We start from the raw sequence: 17,552 nt of genomic DNA, 5'->3' as shown, positions 1-17,552 counted from the left end.
CCGATGGTGTAGCCAGGAAAGAAGTGAACCTTGCGGGGCCCACGTGTAATGAGCCATAAACTCCCCACACACCAACACCGGCCGTGGTCAGATGATCCACCAAGTGTTGCCAAAGACACATTAAACTTGTCACTCCTCTCAATGCCCCTCTTACTGTCAACTTACTGTACTATGAGTCATATGTCTCTGATCACACACATGAAACCTTAACCACAGCTTTTTAAAACCGACCATAGAATATACTGTTAAACATTTCTACCATATATATATATATATATATATATATATATATATATTATTATACGCCGCGTCCCTACCATCATTGGACAGTTGGACTAGAAATAAAATAAAATGTTAACGAAATTTCACCACCACAAACACATCTTAGCCCTAGAGGACTCGTAATGTTCTAGCATATCCATCCATTCTTCGTCTTCACTATTACCTTTACACACAAAATCCATTATATCTCCTTTCCTTGTCATGAGACTCCAGGACATTATATACACATCGTCTGAGTCTCATTCCTAAGGAAAAAATAAGAGTACCCTACATGTTCTGTACCTTTTATTTCACTTCCCATCTCCGAAAGCTCTGGTGAATGTGCATATACTCAACTCCAGTACATGAAGTATTAACTTAAATATCTTAAAAATAATTTATAAATATTTAAATAAACAAGAAACTGATTAAAACACTCAACTTTATGGACGACACCCCATTGTGTTTTAAGCTCATAATACTTACACAGTGCTGTACTATATTTCAAAATCCTGTACAGTATTAGTAATGAAAGGCATTAGATACATTACCTCAAAACTCAACTCAACTACATTATGCTCTCAAAATATTGTATTTTATTGGAAAATCTGATAAACAATAGTGATTCTGTCTCACACACTTCGTATAATATGCCCCTAAAAAACCGGACTTTAGTACTGTACACACAGATGAAACTACTTGTCTGGTGAAGTGTGAGAACATCGTAACCCGGGTAAGACAACTCATGAACCATTATTATCTAGTGTATTTAAAGACACCCGTGGTAAAGCATGACTAATACATAAATTTTCATTATTATTTTACACTTAAAAATTAATTAATCTGTCAACTAAAGTCAGCTTGTACCAAACCATCAACCAGCAGAATATCTTTGAGAATTCCTTGTGACAGGTTTAGATCAACATGATGGGTGGCATGGAAGGGAGATGTCTGTACCGTGGAAAAACGACTGGTTTGACTGCTGGTATCTCAACGGCTCACCACCTCCCACAACCTCACCCACCCATCCTCCCCCATAACTCATCATGTTCTTGTATTGTACTTTAATCAGTCTCAATCATTTCTCTCCAATATAAAATAGGAATGGTACATCCATCCTTCCATCTCTTAAATACAGTACAATATATATGAACCCAAAATCAGTAATTACCATGCTCAATCATTTATTTTGTGGTAAAAGTTTATAATGTTCAATGTGCCGGGTCTGAGTGAAGTACTGTACCAGATGTGCCTTTCCTTGGTATAACTACAAAATCCATGAGTGTGATGCCAACCATGTGTACAGTACAATGAATTAGCCCAGTAAGGCATCTTAAACACTTGAGTATGATGTATTAACCCTTTGAGTACACTACCTAAAGCCCTTGCAAACATAACCTTAACCCTTTCAGTACAAAGACCACAGGTTGCTACTTGTACTCAGGTGGTTTAGTAATTGTACTCAAGAGGTTTGGTATACCTAGGTTTAAGATTACACAGTAAAGCACTATTAGATATCCCAGTACTCATCAGCATTATGTTAAAGAGTGGTCAATACATTCCTAGTATGGCTATGAGATTTACCGTCTCATTTAACTTGAAAACTGTCTTGTGATAATAAAAGTATGGAGACAAACTTGCTCTGCAGGTCTCTCAGATCATTGCCATACTAAAAAAAAATTAAATATGCACCAAATTTTCAATAAAAACAAAATTACTAAACCTGCTTATCTCTCCCTTCATGTGAATATTTTGTGTTGACCTTCAACCTACCCTCCCCCCACCCCAAAAAAAAATAAACTCGGTGAACAATTTCTCGGCTAAAGCTCAGGAAATGTAATACTGTACTGTATTCTAAAAATCCAATAGCTGAAACCAAGGCCGATAAATATCCCCGACACAAAAAATCAACAGCCAGGCACATAATTGAGTTCTTGCTAATACCTTTCTTACAGGCAGCACATTGTCATTTTCCTCCACAGATCCCTCACCCACAACACTAATCAACACTTTTGTTTTTGTCACATTCACTTGCAGGTCTTCAAACTCTTATTCCTTCCTTCCATTTCTTAATTTTTCTCTGCTGCTTCTTCAATACAGTATCATTTGCTATCAGCATACCACAGTTCCTAGGACATACCAGTCTTAAAGTCCTGTTATTTCCTCCAGCACCATGATAAACAGAATGTGGGCTCAAGTCAGACCCCTGACGAACCCATACTTTCACCTCAAATTCCTCACCGTTCACTCTTACAACATTTTTTGAGCCTTCATATACATATAAAATGCCTGAACCACTAACACAGTGCTCTTCAACCCCTAGCTCTCTCATTGCCCACTTTATGTGTTCACATATTACCCTGTCAAATGTAATTTTGTCACATTTCATAGATATGAATCCTTTCGTACATACCGGGTACTGTACATGACAGGCCAAATACAGTACATATATTACATTACAAATTATACTAGCAGTTAATTATAAAGTCTATTTGGACAACTAAAATATCTGTGCTAGTTGCTCAGAAGGACCCCAAACACTGAATAATCCTGTGTTGCATATTCTGCCGAGACAGAGAATATAGCAACACATTTTTTTTCTTCAAAGTGACATGGAAAATGTGGGAAGTACTGTACTTTACTTGTGATAGTATGGTAATTATAATGATGTATAGTATACTGACTAATGGAGTAAAAATTTATATACAGTACTATACTGTACAGTAAACAGGGTACAGTACTGTACATAGGTTATTTAAGTATTTGGAAATGTTGAATTCATATATATCTTTCCTTCCGCCTCAATGGACTATAGTACAGTACAATACAGTACAGTATTAGGTCTAACAAAACTGTAAGCTAGTGTATTTTCTTTGATTCAATCCCAGGATATTGTTAAGATGCTGAGTACCAAATAAAGTTTGTACGGTACACCAAAAGGGGAGAAAAAATGAAGGCTTTAATATCATTTCAAAGTTTCCAACCGGAAGCACATTTTGTTAATGTATACTGTACCAGTACTGTATGCATTATTCTGTATATTGTACAGGAACACCCTGGTTAACGAATGTTCGGGTTCTGGCACTTCAATGTTATAAAACCTTTCCATAACCTAACCTGGGGCATGTGAACACTTCCTTGGATTTATGAACAAAGCCTGGTAGTGTTTGAAGAGCTTCTGTATTTCACTGGTGGAGGGAGGATCACTACCATCCTCTGTGGGACTTTTTCCGGAGTTCTTGTTATAAATACTGTAATTGACTTCTATCTGTCAAGTCGAGCCAATGAAATTATTCCTGGTAGCAACTTAATCTGTAAACTAAAGCTTTCCAATGACCTTAACGTACGAACAGTCATCTTTACATAAGGAAATTTTTACAGTAACCAAGAAATTAAGGATTTTTTACTGCAACCAAGAACACAAGGATCTTTTACAGTAACCAAACATTTCTCAGAGACCTTTCCATACCTTAACCAGACAAACCTAAAATAACATACGTCCAACCTAGGATAGGTACCTTAGGTGGGTTCATCTTATCTCCGATAAATCTTATAATATAGCAAAATTCATGTGGGGTTAGGGTCATCTCATACCCAAGATAAATCGTACTCAAAAAAGTTAACTCATACCCACGCCAACTCGTACCTAAGATAACTGGTACTCAACGCACGAGATAACTCCTCCCCAACTCTCGCTTTGATATTTTTGAGATGGAAGCACAGGCTTTATGTAGTACTGCAGAATATTAAGAAACCAGAATTAGACAACGAAAGTAGCATGTTGATGACAACACTTCTCCAGAGTCTACATTATGTGGGCTGCAGGCTAGAATGGTTGCATATAAAAATATACACAATCGGTTCAGAGTAGTGATAGAATGCTACCAAATGGATAATGATGACATCAGATATGAGGCTCACAAATTTGCAAAAATGTGCATTATTAACAACCGTAAGTAAGAACTGGACATATTATTGTGTTGTAAATTCTCAGCTTTGTTGTTCTTGATACGGATCTTCGTTTTAGTGTGTCCAGAAGACTGAAGTAGTGTCTATTACTGGCTCCACTCCTTGCTATACAGTAATTTACATTGTTGGTTTTCCATTATTTCTTTAATCTTGTTTTCTTATGTCATAAGTGATCCAAGGTATTTAAAGGACTCGGTTTTTTAAATATTAATCCACTTATTCTGATACATTTTGAGTTTTGCCTTTAGTTTCTTTTCATGATCATTGTTTTGGTCTTATCCACATTTATCTCGAGTCCTGTTGAATTTGCTATTTCCTTAAAGGTTGTTGCCATTGTATCTACTTCTTGGATGTTGTTGCTTACTATATCCAGTTCATCAGCGTATGCGAGCATTCTAATTTTGATCTTATTTAATTGAATTCTTTCCCACATATGGTGAATTTCTCTTTATATCTTTATATATATATATATATATATATATATATATATATATATATATATATATATATATATATATATATATATATATATATATATATATATATATATATATATACAGGGGTACAAACTGTCTCGTAAATTGTGTACGACTTGACATGTTTTGATGGGTAAGACTTACATAAGTACGAGTTGTCCAGCACCGGGTCATGTGTATAGAACAGCTGAGAAGCATTTGTGAATCAAACGGACATTATGTAAATAATCAAAATCGCCTTAGTGACATGTTGTGGGTGGATGTAGATTTGTGTTCAGGTTGAAAAAGATCTGCCAAAATAACAAAGCAAATATTGCAATTCCTTTTTACAATTTTATTTATTTTTGGCTGTAAAAGAGTCGTCTTCATTAAAAAAAACTACCTAATCAAATAACTTACAGTACAAACCAAAATTGTTGTAAATGTCTCTAATAAGCCTGGAATCTTAAAATACTTTTTAACATGATTTCATTGTTTATCTTCATCCTTGTAAAATAAATGTTATTAGCAACCAAAGAAGCACCAAGCACAATCTTGGAACCTGGGAATAATGACAAATTAACCTTCTTAGGTTGTTAGATTTGCTTTATTTCCCTTAGTTCATATCCTGCATGACAATACTGTAAATAAATTATACCATAGCCCAACAGGATCACACTCAACACATATAATCCATCAACACAGAGTAAATGGCCCTAGCAAACTACCATAATTTTTTTTTCCAATAATGCAACATTGATCTAACCTCAGACCCCTTATCTTCTCCCTGATCAATTTTTATAGTAAGGTGTAGTGTCGTGCTGATGACTTTCAATAATAATAACGTTTCTCGTGACCTCAGTTGGCCCAGCATCCTGTGACCACAAGAATTCTTTGTTTTGTTTACATGCTTCCCTCCACAAACAACATTGAAGTAACATATAACACCTTAGGTCCAGCTTATCATACAAAGTCTCGGGGAATTCCAAAATTCTAGAAATATCTATAATCATTTCGTCATGACTCAGGTATAAGCAGTTACCTCTGTAAACACATCACATGGACACATCTCGCCGCTGCTTCCCTCATGACCAAACTTTTAACAGCAACATTCCCTCACCTTGTTGAATGCGAATAATTCCTTTTGTTTTTGTATTCGTTCTGGACTAATTTTTTGTTGGTGTTTCATAAACTTTAACATGGTGTCGGCAGCTTCACGCTTGATATTATAAAACAAATCAAGTTCTCATGAATCCGCAACAAACACGTATGAACTCAACAACCGACAAAACAACACTGACGAAAAAGTTATACCTTAAATAATAATCGTACATTGACACTAGCCACAAGATATCCCACCCTCTATCCGCCGCACTCTGGTGGAATATGGATAATATGAATCTTTAATAGAAGCGAAAAACATCACTTCCGATGCTCTTCTTTTCTTAGCGTCACTACCGCCCTCTATAAACTTTTGAAACTGGGGTGAGTCTCGGTACTTATTGCTGTCATTAGAGTTACCTGTGAGGCGACCCGACCCACCCATTTACGTTAATGTCTCTCTTCTTACCGTTTATTTAATTTTGAACAATAAGATCTCCTGGTGTAAAAGACAATAATATTTATTTGTTTTATTTACTCATTTTAGGTGACACTATCGTGATCTAAAACGGAAGAAATTTGAGTAAATAAAAGTGGAATTTCGTGATCGGCGCCAAGCTTGAGAGACGCGGCACCGTCCGTTGGTGTTCCTCCGCCAGGCTCAATGAGAAATAGTTTTCAAACTTTGAACAGCTGTTTCCTGGTCTTCAGTTTTATCATTCATTTAATTACAGCTAGGACTCTTACGTGTATGCCGTTGATGTCTAAGGCATAACACTACAAATTCTGTCTATTTTAGAGTAAAGATTACTTTCTTGCCTAAAGGTAAAATGAGTCATTCCTTTACAAGGTAATACTATTAAACGGGCCGGATACTCAAGATATTTACAATAATATATCTCCCAGTTAACTCTGTAAGTCGATCTTAGAAGTTGTAAGTCCTCTCTGAAGCTCCCACCGAAGACTCCCACTATACCATTCTTGATCGAATTACATTGGCTGCCAATTAAAGCTAGGAAAGGGTTCAAAGTGTCTAATGACTATTAAGGCATTAATGTTTGGCGAGCTTAAATATTTGGAAATCTTATTAATTTCTCTAACTGCATATTATTAAATGATTTTGCGTAGTAGTGATAAGCCTTGAGCCTATTGCTGCCCGATCCTTTACCCACATAGTCCAGTACAATCGGTTGCCTGCATCTATGAAGTCGCGGACTTCTGTGGAGCCCTTTAAGAAACAACTTATGACCCTGAACAGTGGTGGAGAAGTCGAACTGTCACTTTGAGAAATAAAACACCAGCCAATACAATAAATGTACAATGTCCATGTATTTATCTCTCTAATTCTTATATCTATTTATCGTTAATATCTTTAATATATAGACAAAAAACTACCTTGATTGTCACGGCGTAATGGTTGAAAGCTTGCATCCGATAGGTTATTTTTCAGGTAGTATTATACAAGTCATTATGATTGGTTCCTTAAAGTGTAGGTGGTTGGAACCTTGTGTGTGATTTGTCAATTTTCATCTAATCGGACAGTGATTGGTTGGCGCAGCATCTAAAGATGTCATCTGTGGTGTCAAATGTCTTGGATTAGCTCATCCATGCACAGGTCACTGACCCAATGATCAGTAACCTGGGACTTGGTCACAATTTTTGTGATGCCATATGGCAGCAGGGTCTACCATTAGATAACTCATTATGATTCCAATATCTTCCCAGGCAGTAGTGCATAAAGATGATCTACAGATGACTAACAGGGAATCAACATATCTTTAAGAGCTTCCTAAGAAATTATATCACACGATAATATCACATAATCAATGTGACAAAAAAAGATATAAATATTTTATTATAATAATATTTATTTCATGGTAGCATTTAGTGTATATTTGGCATAGTGTAATTACAGTACAAAAAATATTTATTGCAATAACTGGTACAAGATGTACTCTTATTTGGCATTACAGACTAGTAAGATGTTTAACAATGTTGACAATAATGCATAACAATAAAAACTACTTAAAACAGTATTTACATTACATACTTTACACTATACTTAATTTGTTATGTGGCTTGTACTGTACTACACAATCAAGTACCTGTACAGTACAGTACAATACATTCTAAAATTCACTTTCTCAAAATGTGAGTCAATCCTATATATACATTTTATTTATTTTCTGGACACAAGACTTGTGTAACTTGAAGCTAGCAGTTTATTAATAAGATGATAGATATGTTACACAGTACAATATCCCTTTTCATGTACAATATTACCTATTGTACCTTAGTCTCGTGTGGTCTGAGAGTACAAGTGAATTAATAATCTGCACTAAATTTGTAGTTTATTAAAAAACATATAAAAAATTAGTCACCAGACTAACTAAATAACATCTTTATGTCCTTTTATCATCAAACTCCCCACATCTTTATCTTCTTGGGTTATATCATCAAGGACAACCATCATTACCACTAGAATTTCACATCTATATCTACAATACTTAATTCACAAGACAGCAGAGTCAGTTGTGGACCCCTCATCAAAATGCAGCATTTACCTACAAACAACTCAAACACTTGCAAACTATAATATATCAATATGTGCCAAGGATCAGGTCTTTACAGCAATCCTTTGCCAAACCTTGAAACCCTTGTGGAAATAAAGGAAACATATTCTAGACTTGATTTTTTCTCACATTTTAATAGATTAATTCATGATACTGTATTTACATTATTTTATATTTTTTAAAACAAAATTCACCTGGGATTGGAAGGTACTGAACTCTTTATTCTCCCTTGGGGGAATACGAGTCTAATATGATGGTACAGTAGAGTGGTAACATGCATATCTCTCACAACTGTGTCATGGGTCCAAGTCCTGGCTGAGACACACATGAGAAGGGTGTTATCCAGCATGACACTACCAAGCATCACAGGTTTCCTCCAGTACTAACACTGGACAGTAAAGATCACAACAAAGAACAGACCAACCACTTGAATGGTAAGTGGAGTAGACGGACAAGTGGTGAAATGGTATATTAAAGCCTGGTGAATTTGTTTTTAATGTGAAAATTATATGTACAGTACAAAAAATACTTTTAAATAATGTAAATATAATGAATTATAAGAAAAATCAGGTTTCATTACTTTAAATAAGGTTCCCTTTTTTCCACAAGGGATACAGTACGGTGGTGTATGTTAGACCTGACCTATGCCGTAACTTCAGAGGCTGGTGAAGGTGCTGCATGTACTGCTGTGTTAAATATATGAGACAAAAGTCACTATGGACCTACAGTATATACATATATCAAATACAATAATAGCATTATACTGTGTACATTATAATGAAATTGGTGCTTTGTCTCAATTAATAAGTAAAATAATTAAGTAATAATAATTGAGATATACTATTACTTCTTTGCATAGTAAACTGGACAGCAAGACATACTGTAATAGTGTCAAACTTAGTGACCAGAAGGTTCAAATACAGTACCCCAATTACATAAAACATTTGGACTAAAATGAAATAAGTTGGAAGGAGTCATTAAGTTTTTCATTTAGACAGTGTATGAACTAAGAAAATGTAGTGCCTCTTTCCTTTACTGAATATCAGATGGTTAGCTCTGACCATAAGAAAAGTGTATGGATTCTTTTAAGTAAATATCAATTTTGAAAACAAAATAGTATATTTACCCACAATCTTTACAGACAGTATTTTAGCATCGCTGTACAGTACAGTATATTAATTATACATCATTAAAAATTCCTGTACAGTAGTAAGAATGAGTTTTAAACATGCCAGCAAAGAATTATACTTCTTGGTAACATTTCCTAATTTTCACCTATCCTGATTCACCCTAAGAAACTGAGAATGGTTGAGTACTGTACACTGATATATACAGTACAGTATACCTTTTTCAATTTACTTTTTTGATAGGGGAAGGAAGGTGGTGGTTTATTTAACCTCCATTGTTCATAAGGAGTTTGTACACCAATCATGGGTACAGTGTTATTACAGGAGGAAGATGGAACACCCAGAGAAAACTTGCACACCACTCTCACATCTGGCTTTGGATCGAATGAGGGATGCAGAGGTGAGAGGTAAGCACACTACCACTGTACCACCAACAGCCAGATGTACAGTACTGGAATATAAAGTACTATATACTGTTATGTAAATACTGTAAGCTGATAAATATACTGTACAGCAAATAAACAGTAGACAAGAGATCATAAAATTACTTTTATTTAAAAAGCAATTATAGTATCAGTACAGTATTGAATACATACAGTAATATTTTATAAAATAAGATTAAAGGAGAAACCATGTGTCAAGTTATGTATGTACTGCATTGTGTACATACTGGTATGTACAGTAGTTATATAACTGTATATTTCAGTTATCAGTAATAAACTCTATCACATATATCAACAATTAATAAATGAGTATTGTTTTTTCTTTGGAAAGCTTGAATAAATATCATTCATGACTGAAAACACACTACATGGCATTCAACAATGTTCAAAATGGACTGATAATGTCAATAATTTTCAAAATTACTTCTTCTTATGATGCCAATGTGATTTGAAATTGTTAATTTGTTGCTCAGCTGTTCACTGTAAATTTGACAAATGCCAGTTCTGTACAGTATTGATTCATCTGAATGGAAACATCTAATCAGGCCAGGTATTGTGCAAATATAAGGAAAGTATAATTAAATACTACAGTACAGGTACTGTACTGTACAGTCATATAATCACCAATGTCACAGAGCTCTGTGTTTTTTAACTGTACAGTAGTTATCCATACATGATGATGGAGTGGTTAAATTGTGTGGATTTTTCTAATGCCTGAATTTTATGCTTCAAGTTTATTTGTGTACAATTGCATGCTCTTCAGAGTTTAATGTTGAAATGAGTCCAGTTATGCACACTATTCTTTCTTCCTGAGATACTCCCGGGGCACGAGGCCAGAGCGTCCCCTGACTGACCCCCTCCACCACCCCGAGTTACCAGAGGTATCATACACTAAGACCTCATCACCACGGTTGAGGCCGAGCGCCTGGTCAATGGTCGGCACAAATGCAAACTTGGCTACAAACCATTCTGTAACAAAAATAAGGTGGGTAACTTTATAGACCAATGATGGAGATATTTGTACATCTACAGGTGTTAAAAATATTAAACAAGTGATATGCTTGACATTATTTTCAAGTTTGAACCCAATTTCAGAATTATGATTATCATCATAAAGCAGCACCTGTACCTGTATTAAATTTCCTCCTAAGTAATTAGAGGTTAGTGGTGGTGGTTTGATGACCTGATTATCAAGTATTCAGGTCACTAAAATGGTAAAATTCTTCATTCCCAAATGTCATTACAGAAACCTATTATGTTAAGTTATTTACCATATCTATGGGTAGAATTTATTGTTTATTATTATTTTATAGTTTTTTAATGAAGAGTAACTAAGACAACATAAACTACATTCACTTGAACATCTATTTAGGCACAGGTAATGAAGTGTTATGATGGTGACAACTAATAGTCTTGGTTGTACAATATGAAAAGCCACATTGCATGCAGATACAGTATACAATTAATTTTGCTTACCTCCCGCTGTCTCTGGCATGACTCTCCAAGGGGCAGTTGTGTCTTTGCCCCGGGATGTGTCTTGAGAATCCTGCTGAGAACTGCTGTCAAAACTATTATCATCTGGAGTTTCATAATAATCATCATCAGATATATTATCATCCTCTGCCTTTGAGTTACAACTCTGGTGTTCCTCAATTGAGGAAATGTTTTTCTGGGTTATTGTGGCTCCATTTAAAAGATTCTGTGGTCTGGGTGGTAACATTGGCTTAAGCAATTTAGGTTCAGAGTTTATTGAAAGTGGGTCATTTTCTTGAGGGGGATCAGGTTTGGGAAGGTCTCCCTCCACCTTGTCTGTAGTGGCAACAGGGTGAGGTGGTTCCTCTTTTTTAAGTTCATCTTTTTCATCTGTGGGCTTCCTTTTATTTAGCCTTGCAATCATGTCTTTAACAGATGTTCCCTGACATGATTGTTTTGCATCTTTTAATTCACCACTTACTTGGTTATCATTTGTCTTTTCAAATCGTTTAGTCAGAGTTCTAAAGTTGTTCTTAGGATATGGATCCTCTTGCCCAGTAAAGAATGAACTTAGTGGTTTAGACTGCTCCTCGATAACCGAGTTCCTTCTGTCCTTCTTAGTTGGCTTGATGGAGACAATAGTTTGTGAAGGGGGAACTTGATACATCTGAGAAGCTGAGAGTATAGGGGCAGATATTTCATGTAGAGTTTCAGCTGCAACTATCTCTTCAGGAACAGTAGGAATGGGATTTGAGGAAGGAATCTGATATTCAGTATCTATGTTTGATATTACGGGCACTTTGTACTCAGAGTCATCATCTGCTGCTGGAGGAATCGGAATTCCTTTCGGGGGCAATTTGGGTGGAGTTTTTGGGTTGGATGACCTCAAAGGATATTTGTTTAAGTGATGTGAAGGACTAAAATCTGATATGTTCATAAGTATTTCATCACTAAGAAATCCAACCAAAGAGTTTGAAGATGCCCTTGCTGGAAGAGCTGGTGCATTAGAACCACCATTCAAGTTTTTCTCCTGATCTGACTCTTTATAGTTTGTGGCTTCTGTCTTACCTTTTTCATTTTGCTGTTCAAAAGTTCTCATAAAGTTTTCTCGGCCAATTTCAAGAATATCATCCTCAATTTCAACATAAATACCAATAGTGTCATCACTACCCTCACTGGTCTCAGAAGGAGCATCAGGAAGGGGTCTCGCTGCCTGTTTATTGAGTTGTTCTTGCAGAACATTTGGAAGAGGTGGTCGTCCAGGAGGCAGTCTTCCTAAACTGGGAGATAAGGGCAGAGGAGGCCCAAGTGGTGGTCGCAGGTCATCAGGGCATACCTAAGAAATATGTTACATTTAATCTCTTCTGAACAAACACAGGTAAATGGACTCAACAAACTTACTGTATATGTTATGTGTTAATAACTATACAGTGTTATCTATGTTGCTATTTCACTTATCATGCCCTTCACTTTACAGAAGTGTGTGAACCAATAATGTGGTGGAAAGTATGAATCAAACGTCAAAATATCTACAATATACAGTATCCATTTACCCTACTCGTATTCTGATTTTGTTTCTATATTAAAAAGTCTGTTAATGAATAATGACAGCATTCACATGATGTGCTGTATTTAAACTTTTTAACATCACAGAGCCCTGAAAGTTGGTTCTATTGGCCTTATAAGTCCATTATAAGAAGTGTGGATACAGTACACTGTATACTAAGCCTTCAGTATACAAGGAGACACTGTGCTCATCACTGTTCTAAAGTGCTTTCACTTTGCCAACTGTAAAGTTATGTATCCATTCCTAATTGGGTTGATTGGGGGTCCCTGCCCTAAGTACAAACCAGAATGTTTAGGGCATGAATCAAGTGCTATATCCACTCGGCCACTACACCACATACTAAGAACCATAATATTTATGTGGTGAATGGCGCCTTGTAAATGAGATACACTGTATACCTTACCTTCACTGTCTACATAACCTGCTGAATTAATGTAAACTTGTTTGGTGATTTTAATAAATATCTAAATGGAAAGATATAATAATATACTGTATGTCTACAGAGGGGAAACCCTTCTCTCTGTCATCCAAGTATCATCATAAATTGTGTCAGTGTGTTTTTAAATCTATGGATACCAATCCTGATCAATTCTTTATTAGATATCCCAGTTAATAATAATGCTTTTGGAGTTAGTAAAGACAGTTACTCTGTTAAGAAGACATGAAAAACTACAGAAGCTTTAATTACATGGAAGATGAAATTATTATTATTATATTTGATGTTAGTTTGGGGAAATATTGAATGAGAGCTTATCAAGTTTATCTAAGGAAAGCTGCCTAAATAATATATCAAGTAGTAAGAGTACAGTATTGACAAGTAATAAGAGAGTGATACTGTACCAAGTAATGATTAATTCAAATACTAAACAGAAAGCATCACCATTAAAAGTATACAGAGGCAGATTAAGCATCAGTAGATATCCTCACAAGTGACACATCTTAGTATCTTGTAATATGTTAAATCCCTAAGTCACCTGAGTACATCCCTCCCCCCAACTGTTAGCAAGGCTAGAGAGAGACATCCACAAATTACCGGGTCATAATCCGGGAGTTGTGTTGGATGTGATGGCAGCAGTGGTGGTGGCGGTAGTGTGTCACAGTCCCCTACAGTCATCCCATCAGGATCTACTTCTTCATACACCTAGGAAGCATGAGAAGAAGTCATCATTTTGGAAAGGAAAAAAACATGAACACCACTTTTTGGCGAGCATTTGAAATAGCTGCTGCATAAAAGATAAAATTTCTTACTAATTACACGGCTATTACTGTATTATCAGTTATTTACACTCGCTATATGTGTTAATTTCTCTCAATACTGAATAACTTACCTCATCTTTGGCGTCACTGGCGACATCGTGGTAAAAGAAATATTCCTCTGCAGGTTTACCTTCTTTTCCTTGCAGCATCTGTGTTGGCGGTGGAGCTTTGGGTGGTAAGATTATTTCAATGCTTCCTACATGTCTGATTCCATTAGTGTTAGTATTTCCACCTGCCTCGGATGCAGAACTGACAGAGGACTGTGTGCGGTTTCGGCCAGACTTGATGGTTCGATCTATGGCAGATAGCCATTCCATTTTATCACGAGCTGTCCGTGCAATGAACTGAAAGAAAAAGTATGGATAAAAAGTTGTCTAAATTTGGCATAATAAGTGTAAATGCAACTGTAATAGCTGAATCCAGTGCTGTAACATCAAGGTCATTCCTCATTGGTTTATAATACAGTACAGTACGGTATTCATAAGACCTCTCACCGTGTGGGTCTTTTTCCCTGGGCCAACAATCTCAAACGCTGCATCTCTCTTACGCTGGTCTCGAATGTCTTCACCTGTTGCTTCCCGTGCCGAGTATCCCATCAGGTCAATTGTCTGCATAAACATGAAAAACATCAGAATACATTTCTTATTTTCCAGTACAGTATCTTCTCCTTACACTATCCAACACTATTTTCATAATCAATACATTTGAGATGTATAAACTACTGTAATCGACTCAATAAGTTGTACTTTTATCAGCAGGTTATAAGATGATATAAAAACAAACGAAGGCTAACGGTGATTATGAGTAAGAAGGAAATTAAGAGAGATTAAATGTTTGAGTTGTACTGAGACAGACAAGGCTGCTTGATGGTGTACTGTACTAGGAGAAAAATTCTTGGAGGAGAGTGGATAGGTAAACAAATACAGGTATGGTCAAATACACAGACAAACAAATACAGTAAACAGATTGACAGTTAAAAATAGATAGATAAACAAGACTTTCTTTAGTTCCACGTCAAGGATACATAAATATGTACCCAGTAACTCTCTTATCTGTTAATGCTTGAACATGAGCCTATGACTTGTTGGTTTACAGTATCATTATGGTCTAACAGAGGGTACAGTGTAGGATTTAATACTGGATCATTACACAGATCATTATTACCATATTATGTATTACTGTCATCAATCTTATCATTATGTATTACTGGTATAGAATTATAACTCTTATTATAATTATGGAGGGTGAGTCACCTTGCGTTGCCTCTCGTCAGTTTCCTTCTGGTAGAGGTAGAGCATTCCGTTGGCAGCGACACAGTGGTTCTTCACGTTCCTCAGGAGACCTTTGGTTTTCTTCACTAGTACTCCGTGTTTGTCACATGTGGCTGAAAATAAAAAATATTAAATATTCAAGGTTATTATGTTTAGTAGTATATATAGTATAGTGTGGGGGGGGGGGGGTATTCATCCACCCCCTTTGCTTAATAAAAAACAAAAATTAACATAAGTGGATGGAAATCAAATACAGTAATATTTATTTTTTAAATCTTGGCTCCCCTTTCCAGAAACTTAAATATGCATTTGCTATCGATTTACCACCAACAGTCAGTGATGCAAGACTGATTTCTGTGGGAGGAAAGAAATAGCAAAGATCAAGGTTTGAGTAACCCTAAAAGTACAGTTTAAGAATAACTAAATTCTTAAGTCAGAATTGTTGTTGGGTGAGACATATGGTGGATATATTTGGAGGAGAGATATTTCACCTTGATGACTCAAATGAGAAGTGTGTGTCAGGTATTCGACGGTATAGTACAGTTCTTGTAAAATTTGTGAAGATTTACACTTTTTTATAAAGCTTCTACAGCACGTATCAGTACATTACATATATGTTAATTGTGGAATTGCTAAAATAGTTTGTCTATGTATGTATGTATGTATTCTAAATACAGTATAGTATTATATTAATTCTATCATCTTTCATTTAGTTTACACCTATAAACAAAACTCAACCTTCAGTATATGTTGAGAAAAAGTCAATATACATCAAACTCACCGATGATATTACTAAAGGACATTACGTCAACAGATTTCATATAGACATCCTCAGTCTCCTCCACATCATCCCGGCCTCCTGTCCTCTCCTCTACCATTCCACTGTCTCTCTGGAAAGCCAAGTATGGAGTTAAGGTTTTCAAAGTTTGGGTTAATCCATACCAGCTAATGACTACCCGGTAACTCTTGCTCATCCTTGTTTAAATGTACAAAGTAAAATAGGTTATGTGAAGGAAGTTATCTCGCATAATAGTATTGTTACTCTCTTAAGTTCTACAATATTGAAGTCACACCTGTAAATAAATCACCTGCCCTGGCTCTACATCCAGATCTTTTGTTCTAAGATACAGGTACAGTAATTACCTTATATTAGTCAGTGTCTTAAAAATTTATGAAGATGGAAAACAAATACCTAACAGAATTATAATTATTCCTGCTGTATTCATTAATGGCTACCTTGTCTCCAATGGTACAGTATTATCCCCTATGATACAGCCTCATCTCCAATGGTATAGCCCTCTCAAATGGCACAATCTTATCTCCAGTGGCTTATGCCCGTATATCAAACAACATCTTCCCTTGAAGAGGGTCGTCGTGTTTCAACCCAAGTTTTAAACTAAATGAGTCCTGAGGGACACCGCAGTACAGTGCTTAACAGGGTGGTGTGGCGGTAAAATTAACTAATTCCAATAAAATTAATTAATGATATTGGAATTAGTTAATCTTACCGCCACACCACCCTGTTAAGCACTGTACTGCGGTGTCCCTCAGGACTCATTTAGTTTAAAACTTGGGTTGAAACACGACGACCCTCTTCAAAGGAAGATGTTGTTTCATAATACAGGCGATAACCTTCTCTCCAATGGTACAGCCTTAGCCCCAATGGTAGCCTTCTCAATAATGGTATAGCCCTCTCTAATGGCATAACCTTGTCTCTAATGGTACAGCCTTAGCCCCAATGGTAACCTTCTCAATAATGGTACAGCTCTCTCTTTCTAATGGTACAACCTTGACTGGCTTCATTCACCACAATACCTCATGTGCCTTACCACTATCACCTGACACTCACAGCAAGGATCACTTTACACGCCTGTCATCCTACTGCTCATCACTTCTTGCACCTGTTCACTGCTCATACTGCCCTCAAGGGTCGCCCACCACAGCAAAATTAACACTTACTCCTTTTTTTTCCTTCTCACGTGAGGGAATCATAATAAATTAACGATAATGGCAGAAAAATTACCACTAGAAGAAGGAGTCATTTTAATATTCATG

General features: G+C 36.0%; 2 protein-coding genes across 8 annotated transcripts in view; both read right to left on the bottom strand.

Moving 5' to 3' along the window:
- LOC121857226 (lethal(2) giant larvae protein homolog 1-like) overlaps nucleotides 1-6,036 on the bottom strand; it is a 56,933-nt gene extending 50,897 nt beyond the window's left edge. For 4 of the 7 annotated variants that reach the window (XR_006087136.1, XM_042353187.1, XM_042353192.1 and 1 more), the window contains exon 1: nucleotides 5,806-6,036. Coding sequence is in view for 6 of the 7 variants with exons in the window: in XM_042353187.1 (XP_042209121.1) it covers nucleotides 5,806-5,886 (81 nt within the window). In the remaining variant the exon portion in view is untranslated. The remainder of the gene's footprint in view (nucleotides 1-5,805) is intronic. The other 3 variants (XM_042353189.1, XM_042353190.1, XM_042353188.1) reach the window with 2 other exon arrangements.
- A 1,598-nt stretch (nucleotides 6,037-7,634) lies between these two features.
- Nucleotides 7,635-17,552, bottom strand: part of LOC121857204 — a 37,721-nt gene continuing 27,803 nt past the window's right edge. The window contains exons 4-10 of the mRNA XM_042353151.1: nucleotides 16,279-16,387; nucleotides 15,480-15,610; nucleotides 14,721-14,834; nucleotides 14,298-14,570; nucleotides 14,003-14,110; nucleotides 11,406-12,738; nucleotides 7,635-10,898 (exon numbers count right to left, since the gene is read on the bottom strand). Coding sequence (XP_042209085.1) covers nucleotides 10,726-10,898; nucleotides 11,406-12,738; nucleotides 14,003-14,110; nucleotides 14,298-14,570; nucleotides 14,721-14,834; nucleotides 15,480-15,610; nucleotides 16,279-16,387 — 2,241 coding nt within the window. The 3' untranslated portion in view covers nucleotides 7,635-10,725. The remainder of the gene's footprint in view (nucleotides 10,899-11,405; nucleotides 12,739-14,002; nucleotides 14,111-14,297; nucleotides 14,571-14,720; nucleotides 14,835-15,479; nucleotides 15,611-16,278; nucleotides 16,388-17,552) is intronic.

Source organism: Homarus americanus, unplaced genomic scaffold, assembly GCF_018991925.1.
Source record: "Homarus americanus isolate GMGI-L3 unplaced genomic scaffold, GMGI_Hamer_2.0 scaffold20465, whole genome shotgun sequence".
Taxonomy (NCBI): Eukaryota; Metazoa; Arthropoda; class Malacostraca; order Decapoda; family Nephropidae; genus Homarus; species Homarus americanus.
Note: the sequence above shows the minus strand (reverse complement) of the source record. Positions and strands in the feature narration are given on the sequence as shown.